Below are 11,103 nucleotides of genomic sequence, written 5' to 3'. Positions count from 1 at the left end.
TAAATTAAATTATAAAAACATTGAATTAAAAAATTACACAAAAAAATGAGGAATTTCAAATAGTTAATTTGATACTAATATCGATATATTTTTGTCAAAATTTTATGATATCTACAAACATATATTTTATTCAAAAATAAAAACATCATCGCTTTCTCAAAATCATATAAAGCCATATTATAACATCGACTGAGATAAAGAATAAAATGAAATATTAAAATCACGATGTATCTTGCTGCATTGCGCGAGTACGCTTCTAGTATATATATTAAGTATTTCAAGATTTCTATAAGATTTTTAATTTTTTTTACCAAAAACTTGAAGTTTTTTTAAAGTGTTGTAATACTAAAATTTAAAAGTCATAGTTATAAAACACGTGTCACATTTTTATGTAAAAAAGATTTTAAAAAATATATCTAAAATGCATTTGAATGATCGGGTTAGAGATTTTAAAGTGTATTTTAATAAGATATTGTCAAAAAAAAATTCAAACAAGATTCTTTTATATGTTTAAAATTGATTTTTAGAAAAGGAAAATTTGGGACCGGTTTGGCCCCGGACTCAACTTTGTACTGTTAATGAATGCCCAAAAATCATTCATAGGATAATTATGATTTTGAGTTTTGTTTCATGAAATTTTATTATATGCATATTATATTCTGTGTTTTAATTACTTATAATAAATAATCTTAAAATAATGTATTCTAAATGTCTGTAGTTAAATATCATTTTGGGTTTAAGGTTGAAATAATATGATAACGACTAGTATATATATGGATTCATATAGAGATATCAAATCTGTACGTGGGTACAAGGTGGAGATTTTATGTATTGAACGTGACTCGTTATGAGAACGCTGCATTGGATGTCATGTGAGTGCCATAAACGTTTATCATGTGGTCAATGTACATGTTATTTTTTGACTTGTGAAAATAGAGTTTGTTGTGTGTGAGTGACATATTTTGACATTTATTCTAATCATTTTGTAATTGGGTGACAGGATGATTGTTGGATATGTTATATATCACATGGTGGAATTAGTATGTACCGAAACATGATTTGTTCATTTTTTTATGACAAGAGTAATGTCTCTGGACCCTTGATAAATATATACTGAGAAAATACATGCATGCTCAGATAATTAATATGAGATATCATGATATGTTTTATCAATATATTAGTGAATTAATAAACTAGAAATTGGCATAACGAGAATGACGCATTCAATGTCTAGTGTTCAACCTGGACATCAAAGACAGACTCACTAAATGTGCAAACTAAAACTAATTACAAACCGATAATTTGTTGTATCATCGATTCTTATCGTTTGGATGACAGTGATGTATTACTAGATATCACTCATCGTTTATAACTATAACTACGAGATTTATATGTATTATTAGCATGACGAGAACTCATTGCATCACACAATTTAAAAATATTTGAACAAGTAGTTTTAATAATTAAAATATTTAACTATTATGATTTATATTGATTTAATCTGATTAAATAAAAATCAGATATTATTTATGTTGAACATAAACTAGGTTGATTAGGGATGGTCTTAAAAAGAGAGTGATGGTGTATGACAATTCTTGCACTCAAGTAAGGTGTAGGGAATAGGGATGGTGGTGGTTTTATAATATATCTCTCGTAACAATAAAATGTATGACATTTTATGCAAATTTTGGTCTTGCAATTTTCTCTTAAAAATCACCTACAATCATATGCTCTATTTTATTTCTAAGTTTTGAAACCGTGACTAGTATCATGAGAAAGCGAATGATTCAGATTGTTCGTGTGGATACCGTGGAGGCGTGGAGGCATCAAGTCTTGTTTGTTGTTGTGATTCAAAGTATCTCTAACTGTGAGCTATAATTTCGAGACATCCTATTTAATTTGGTTTGCATAGGTCATTGGAAAGTTACGGTTTTATTTTCGGTTGTGCTTGAGATCTTGTAACCTAACATATACATAGAGAACGGGTTAGGTGTTTTTGGTTGGGACCAAGACCTGTTATCATGGGACGGGTTACAAAACAAAAATCTCGAACCAGGACCAGTTTGGGCTCAACACTGGTTTTTGGCCATCTGTAGATTTGACCATAAATTAATAGGAAACAGAACATCTGACAAAAACTACACCATTTGCATAGAAACTTTGTTCTATAGCACGCGTTGTGGCATGTTTTGATTCAAAGTTCATGTTTGATGTCACGTTAAGCCTGTGACACGCCATACCCAGTACGTAGTTTTTGTAACATGATATTTGATTTTATTTTACCTTTTTGATGTCTTAGTTTTTAGTTTTAACTACATAATCTAGTATCACATATTTATTTAGTAACAGTAGAAAGTATACCAATATTTATATAATTATATATATGATATAGACAAATTTGCTATCTTGATTGATCAAGTTCATGTAGTTTTTTTTCTTTAACGGTCAGAGGAGTCAAAAAAAAATCATAGATCACTCAAATTGTATTCGAAAACTTATATCCTGATCTATTTATAAAATAAAAATCAGATTACAATTTTTATACTTACGACAACAAATTAGTTGAGTTTATACATGTTGTTAAGGTATATTAATATACTTAAAATTATACATAATTATAAATAACGCACTTTTAAAATTGTTTATCTATGAAGAATTAGTTCACATTTACAACTGTTGAAATATTGGTTGATCTCCATACTTCAAACGGTAAAAAAAAATTATTCGCATTTCTTGTATTGTTATTATTTGTACATATTTAAAACTGTAGAATTTTTTATAAACTTATAAAGACCATCTTCAATGGAGACATCAAATCTGGTGTAATCAATGATAACACACACACATAGAGCAAATTTGGTGTACATTATTCATTTATACCAATTGGAAAAGATAAAAAAAAAAGAGAGAGAGAGAGAGAGAGAAAGAATACACCGAAAATGGGAGAACACCCTATCGGCATCCAATAACCACATCCACTTATCCTTAGCGTCTAAGGTAGGATGAAGGTTACAGATCAAACCCTTGACCTCCTCCAAATCACTCAAAGCGCTATTTCTAAGATCCCTCGACTAGCCCCAACTCCAAAGACACTCCTCACCTCGCCATGAAATCCGATCCTTCATTGACGCCTCCTTGAGACTTTCCAAGCTAAGAAGTCTAGGAAACTTGTCGTAAATCCTAAAGTTGCCTACCCATTTATTCGATCCTAAGAAATCAATTCTCTGCTTTTCCGAATCCCTACCAACAAGAATAATATTCCCCTACAATCCCCTAAGACCCCCTCTTGAACCAACCAAGCCACTGATACCACATCCTTACAATAAATACTACGAATAACCCTAGCCCAAAGTGAACCCTTTTCCCCTAAAGTCCCCAGTTTGAGGCCTGAAGGCTTCCCACGTTTAGCCCTCCAAAGTCGAAGCTGCAAAGAACCGAATCCCACATAACCCAAGCCTACTTTCTAGAGCCCTCACACCCACCTCCCTAGAAAAAATCTCTCATAACACTCTCAAGAATCTATAGCACCTGGGTCGGGGAATGAAACAAAGAGAAGAGGTACAAAGACAGATTGCCAAGCAGTGATTTAATCAAGGTTAATCTACCTCCAAAAGATATCGATCTAGATCTCAACAAAGGGAGCTTATTTATGAATTTTTCAATAATTGGAGTCCAACTCTCCAATTTGTTCATACTTTTTCTGATAGGCAGTCCAAGGTAGGAGAAGGGAAGTCACCCATACCGATACCATAAAGCTTACTTTTAAAGAAATTGATTGTGGTAATTGGGATTTCTTGTTGGACATTATGATGCAAATGAGATTTCTTGATGGACAAAAGATACCATAAAGATTTTGGGATGAGAGCTATAAAAGAGGAATTCCAGCCTCTGTTGATTTCCTCCTTTTCTCAAAACTCATTCAAAACATTCCGGTGTGTGATTCCCAAATTTTCTTAATGAACATGAAGTTAAAGCCAAAACGATTTATAAACTTCCTCGCTCGTATATTCTTTTGATATAGGCGTCGCTACGTCAACGTGGTTTAAAGATAGGACTTGAGCCCAGGGGCACTCCGTATCAGGTCCAGAGGATTTAGAACTTCCACAATTTATCACGTTCCAAACCTCTAATTCAGTAAAGTAGGATTCAAAAATACTTATAACTTCGAATCTTTGGTCTCAAGGTATTTTGCTCATGAGACCGTGATTTAAAATACTCGAAAGCAGCGTTTTTAGTCGAAGTTGGTTCCTCACGCCAACACCCGTTTTAAGAATTTTTGTCAAATACTTTATAATATATTATAGATGAACAAAATATCATGATTTTTTCCTTTAAAAAAAAATATTTGTCCTTGGGAATATAGTACTTTTTGTAAGGATACCAAATACATTAATTGTTTATAGAATTAAAAAATATTAATGAAATAAATTTAATTGGACATAACCTATTTTGACTCATTCTAAAATAAAAAAAAGATAGAAAAATAATGAGTAGGAAATTGCATAGAAGGTTGTTGTTGTGGGTTGGTGGGTGGACATCCCCAAATGGGTCCTTCTATTCACACCTCCACCGTCAAATAAAATAGTGACCCACAACCATTTTGGTTGGACTTGCACATGCAATATCTATACCATATTATATAATATTTAACAAAAAAAAACTCTTAAAAACTCTTTTTATATAAAGTATGGTTTATTGATGTATATTACTTTAAATTCAAGATTATAAATAATAATGCATAAGTACAACTTAAAATGGAAGTCATCTTCTTAATGGCGGATCCAAGATTTTTGTTTTGTGGGGTCATCTTTAAGGTAGACTTTGAGATTTGCAAAATCGTCCGATGTGTTTTTAATCTAATTGCAACGTTTTCAAGGGAATTTTAAAGTTTTTTGGTTGATTTCGAGAGATTATTTTGTGTTTTTTGTCGATTTCGAATAATTTTTTTTTGGTTTTTTTGATTGATTTCAACAGATTTTTGTGGTTAGAGTAACGGTTTCGATTGGAGTTGAGGGCCCGTGAAAAAATGTAATGGAAGGAAGTGAAAGGTAAATCATGTAAAACTTAAATTTTAACCTATGAATTTTTTTTAATTGAGATCCCTTCCCCCTTCCTTTTGCCATTACATCCGCCCCTAAATCTTCTTATAAATACTCTTTGTAATTATAATTCTTATAAACTACTTTATTATAAATGGTGGGTCCATTGTTTATTGAATATTAGAAAAATTAATTTTTACCGGATACTAAAAAAACATTAAAAACATCTTTAATATTATTATTATTATAATAAGAATAAAATAATATATTTGTTTATTCATAAAAAGTTAATATTATGTATAAAATTATTAAAAATAATAATATTATATTAATATTTGATTTATATAAACCAACATTATTGACCTTTAAATATAGAAAGCAACTTTGTTGACCTCTATATTTTTAGTGTTTTAGTGGTGGGTTGAAAATGAAAATACCTCAATTTTTATGTTTTATTGATGAGTTGAGGATGGCTTAAAATGAAAATTTTGAGAATTTTTGCTCCAACAAATTCTCTAATTTTTTTTCCAAAATAGAAAAAGTATGAAAGAGAAGATGAAATTCTTCAGATTTAAAGATTTCTCAAAATAATATTTTTATAAGTTGTACTGAATAATTGAACAATGTCGTTAATTATGTAATCTCTAAAAATAAAGGTAATTTAAAAAATATATTTTTAACTTTTTATTAGATTAGAATGGTACTCGCGCAATGCATCGAGATACATCTTGATTTTAATATTTCATTTTATTCTTTATCTTAGTCGTTGTTATTATATGGTCTTATGTGATTTTGAGAAATCGATGACGTTTTTATTTTTGAATAAAATATAAAATTTTAAAATATATAAAAATTTGACAAAAATAAATCGATATTAATATCAAATTAATTATTTAAAACTTCTCATTTTTTGTGTTATTTTTTAATTTATTTTTTATTATAATTTAATTTAGATTCAATAATGAAGTAATTTATATTTGGTTTAATAATACAATTTCTTATAAATATAATAATTAATTATTTTGTTAGAACTCCATAATTATCTTAATTAAATTTTAGATTTTTTATATTTTAAAATGAAATGTTTATCCTTTATTTGATTATGTTTATCCACAGTTTGTTATACGAATTCAAATATCGAGCTTTAATAAGTTTTATTTATGCATAATTTACTTGTAATCTTGAATTTTAAGTAATATACATCAACAAACAGTATTTTATGCATAAAAAATAATTTTTAATTTTTTTTATCAATTACTTTATAATATAATATAGATACTTTAAAATGCTATTTAATTAAAAAAAAGGCAGCAGTAAATGGAAATGGAAAGGAGTACAGGATCCAAGCTGTAAAGCCAGCTGTCTTCACCTACTCCGACGTCAGGTTTTCACAACTACTTTGAAACTTGTACCCGTCCGTGGGGACTGGGATCAATTTCTTCTTTTTAACAATTAATTATTATTATTAAAATAAATTACGTTTTTTCGTTCCTATGATTTGTTAACAAAATTTGATTTTGTTTATGTGGTTCAAAACTTTGATTTTCGATCTTATGATTTATAATTTATTTCAGTTTTTGTTCCTGAAAAAAAAACACTATTTTTAAGTATGAAGTATTGAAACAGAATTTGTAAAAACAAAAAATAATTAATTATAAAATTTAGAGAAAAAAATTGTAACTTTAAAACCGGATGAAAGTAAAAAAATTCAACAAACTAAAGAGACTAAAAACGTAATTTAGTCTAATTACTATTTTTCTAGTTTTTAGTTCAAAAATAACTAGCGAGACTAAAAACGTAATATACACTAATAACTATTTCTAGTTCAAAAATAATTAACCTGGATATCAAACCCGCTATGTGAGTCGACTAATACCAGGGTGACCACCTGCTTTGCGGGTAGCCCAAAGTCACTATATTTGAACCTTCGTAGTCACAAGAGGACTTTTATTTCTCGTGGGATTTGAAATTGGGACCTTTAAACACTTTTGACTTTTGGAGCTCAAACTCAAACCAATTAGATACCACCCTTGTAGTTAAAAGATTTTTTTTTCTTCCAAAAAAATAGTAGGCTAAAATTAGCCACCATAACAGTACCACAAAAGCATCATCTCCTCTTGTCAGTATATATACTCGTATATTTCATTTTTCCCTCTGAAAACGGGTATGCTAATATGAGCTGCTACAAAGGGATTTTTTCCTCTTATCAATATATACTCGCATTTTCATACAGTTTTTCATTATCTTACCAATGCACGATAACCAAACTCACGATGATTCAATAATTAAGAAATATTTCATTCTCATGATCCCACCACATTACACAGTAGTCGTTCCTTTAGTGTGTGAGTGTGTGTGTGTATAGTTGTTCAAGGAAGCACCATTCTAAAAGACTCGTCACAACAACCGTTATTGTGCGTCATGGCTCAAGACTTGTGTCTTACGTCATGTTAAGTTTATGCCACACCATGACCTAATGTGCAATTTTTGCAACATGATATTTAACTATTCTTTTCGTTTTCAATGTCTTATTTGCTAGTTTTTAATATAGAACTTAATTTAAGTTGTTTATTATCATTGACTCATTAAGTAATAGTACAAAACAAATGTTTTTGTATGCAATATTATATATGATTTAGAGATTTACCGTCACAGTCACGCATTGAAAAACCTCGTAGCCTCGTTGTGGCTCCTAAGGCTTGAGGTTTTGGTCTCGTCATCACGCCACGCCACGTCTCACATCATTTAGATCCTTGCACGAAAGTTGAAAATCCGTCTATTATGTAGAATAATACAAATATAAAGAATTAAACACCGTTACACCCAAAAAAAAATATAATGAGCCGTTTACCAAACACTTACCCGGTAAGTGTTTAGCGGTAAAATTTAACACTATTATTTATTTACCAGGTAAGATTTTAGTCCACCAAAACGACATCGTATGCAACAATTTACCCGGTAAGCACTGACCGTGGTAACAGTCGTCGCTCGCACTTATCGGATAAGACTCTTGACCCTTGCCTCGCTCTTACCAAGTAAGATTCTTGATCCTTATCATATCAATTTATTTTTCCTTTGAATATAGATCTGATTCTCTGAATCATAACATGATAATTTTTTAGATGAGATAACATGTAATTAGATGATAAAAATGGAGGCAATTGAAATTGATATGCAACAGTTTCCAAGGGGCTCACACCACATGCCGACTCTGCTACTCCCACTATAAATACTCTTCTTCATCATCATCATCATCAAACATCTTCTTCCAGACTCCATTGTTGAACATCATGAAGCTTTCTCCATTTACAGTCGTTATCATCATCGCTCTTCTCTTCACCTCCGCCATCGCAATTTCTCCATCCGCCGCTCCAAGTATATATACATCTCATCTTCATTCACTAATTTCTGATCTGCAATTTTTAACGATTACGAATTCGAAACCGTGATTGATGAATGCATTGATTTGCAATTTGCAGGTGGATTTGGATGCGATAACAAATGCGAGGTGAGGTGTTCCAGATCGGGATGGAAAGATCGATGTCTGAAATATTGCGGGATCTGCTGCGGAAAATGCAATGGTTGCGTTCCGTCGGGTCCGTACGCAAGTAAGGCACAATGTCCGTGCTATCGTGATATGAAGAACCCAAAGGGCAGAGACAAGTGCCCTTGAATTTTTCATGACTCGCTTTTTATTTTTTATTATATGGTTTTCGGTTACGGATTTTATGCGAATAAAAATCTCGAACCAAGAATTCCGTACCCTTAAAATGATCGGTAAGTGGGACGTTATGGTGTTTGTCTTCGAGAAATCTTGCATTCAGATTCACATGTGATGTCGTTTGATTTGTTTTCTATAAGGAAATTATATTTAAAGAACATTGTTCGAGTAAAGTTTGAAGGGGAAAATGTCTTCAGATGTATTAAAAATCCTGGATCCGTCACGGGTAGGACCTCTTGATCACCCTTGGATGAGATTGTGTGCTTCATCCGACGGTTTGGATGGGTGCAGTAGCGTTTTTGTCGTAAATCGGGACTTTGATGAATTGATGGCGATGATCTAGCGTCTAGGTAGGAAAAGGAGGTTAACGTAAACATACATGCAATACGTGAACGTACATGAAATATTCAACGTTAATATATATTAATATACCTTAACAACTTTGAACATCGTGCGTCGTGCAATGATCAAAACTCAATTTAAGAGATAATGTAAAAGACTCGACCCGAGCGGAAGTGCGATGTGTTTGGAAACTCGGGATTGTATAAATATCTATATTTACAACACCACGTCCAACATCGTAAGTCATGATTTAGAGAACACAAAAATCAAATAAAAGCACGTCATTGAGTCAATACTTTCATTTTATGTATATATAAGTGATATGGTAGATGCTTATACTACATTTGTTATTATAAGTCATGCATTTATCACGACTCTTTTTAAGAAAGAAAATGTATCATTTGCATTCATTTTGCACTATAATTTTACCAATTGGTTGGCTTTGATTTCAACCATGATTATAGATTTCAAAACATTCATTACGCTTTTATACATCTATCATCTTCTTCCAAACCATCATCTTTCCACTAATGTGAGATGATGAAATTCAACCTTATCTCAAGATTTGATAAAGAGTCAAACCTCATGTTGCCAAGTCATCATTCTTGGTTTCACTTTTAATTTTGCACTATAATTTTTACCATTTGGTTGGTTTTGATTCCAATTATGGTTATAGATTTCAAAAAAGTTCATCCAAAATATGATAACCTTATGAGGCAAATCTCATGAATTGACATTCACCTTGTTTAAATCTTTAAACTCTTCACCAATGTAGAACAACTAAAACTAACCACAATTCCTCATTTAAAAACACTCATTTTTTATGGTATCACCTCAATACCCCAAAGTTTCCCTTATATACATATACATATACATATACCCTCTATATATATATAGTATACGTATATGTATAGGAGGTTTATTTTGTAAAACATGTTTTTTATACAAACCTTACAAACCAATTACATCCATCAATTTTCATGATTAAATGTCACGATTAAAACAAGTTATTTTAATAAGTAAAAAAATAAAAGAAAATGAATTAATATTATTTTCAACAAGAAAGGGCAAAACGAGAACAAATTGTAAACTGTTGCGATCATTGAAATCCCTTTTCTCGCATTCAATCCCATGAACATGTTCCATTGGACACTATGAAACTGTTAATGATGGGACAATATGTTATTTGGAAGTGTTAATGATGAAACAAAATGAATTTGTTAATGATAAAACAAAATGAAACTGTGGCATTGGACAAAATGAAACAGAATAAAACTGTTAATGATTAAACATAATGAAACTGTGGCATTGGACAGAATGAAACTGTTAATGATGAAACAAAATGAAATTGTTAATGATGAAACTGTTAATGACGAAATAGAGTTACCTAGAAACTATAAAAGGAAGGATATTTTAATAAATGATGAAACATAAAAATATTTTTTAATCAACAATTATTGTATATTTTTCAAAGATAACAATTTGTATCAACATATTTAATGGATAAATCAATTAAATATTTACTAAAAAGGTGCTAGCTAATCTAAGCTATAATCCATATTTATATAAAATTAAAAAATTACCAAACTTATCTATTAGTATTAAATATTTACCAAACATAACTATTGTAATCTCAAAAGACCATAATACCCTTATAAATTAAAAATAAAGAAAAATAAATGAATTTATGTGATTGGTTTGTATGATTTGTATAAATTGAGACACTTTGTATTTGAACGCTCCTATATATATATCCCCTTTGAAAAATGTACAATAATTTCAACAACGTACAAGAAACACTACCAAACAACGACTTCATTAAATTGCATAAAATAACAAATATCTTTATATTCTCGTGTTATGTTAAATACGAACAAGTTCATTGAATATAACCATTTGTACATAATAGACATAATAAATACATCATATGTCAAAATAAATAATTCCAACCAAATTCCAGTGTTTGAATTCGAATTTCCAACCAAATTCCAGTGTTTGAAT

At 30.4% G+C, this 11,103-nt stretch overlaps 1 protein-coding gene across 1 annotated transcript; it reads left to right on the top strand.

Moving 5' to 3' along the window:
- Positions 1–8,253: 8,253 nt before the first annotated feature.
- On the top strand, positions 8,254–8,942 carry LOC112515731 (peamaclein-like). The gene is made up of 2 exons (XM_025122642.1): positions 8,254–8,414; positions 8,519–8,942. Exons 1-2 carry the CDS (start codon positions 8,330–8,332, stop codon positions 8,710–8,712), a joined length of 279 nt encoding a protein of 92 aa, XP_024978410.1. The 5' UTR covers positions 8,254–8,329; the 3' UTR covers positions 8,713–8,942.
- The last annotated feature ends 2,161 nt before the right edge of the window (positions 8,943–11,103 follow it).

The sequence above is a fragment of the Cynara cardunculus genome, assembly GCF_001531365.2.
Source record: "Cynara cardunculus var. scolymus isolate 2C chromosome LG 7, CcrdV1, whole genome shotgun sequence".
NCBI classification, from domain to species: Eukaryota; Viridiplantae; Streptophyta; class Magnoliopsida; order Asterales; family Asteraceae; genus Cynara; species Cynara cardunculus.
The sequence above is the reverse complement of the archived record's forward strand: the minus strand, read 5'-3'. Positions and strand labels throughout refer to the sequence as shown.

Coding starts and splice junctions, on each gene's coding strand:
- LOC112515731 (XM_025122642.1), top strand. CDS start 8,330: ATGAAGCTTTCTCCATTTACAGTCGTTATCATCATCGCTCTTCTCTTC. Junction 8,415..8,518: donor TTCTCCATCCGCCGCTCCAA/GTATATATACAT, acceptor TGCAATTTGCAG/GTGGATTTGGATGCGATAAC.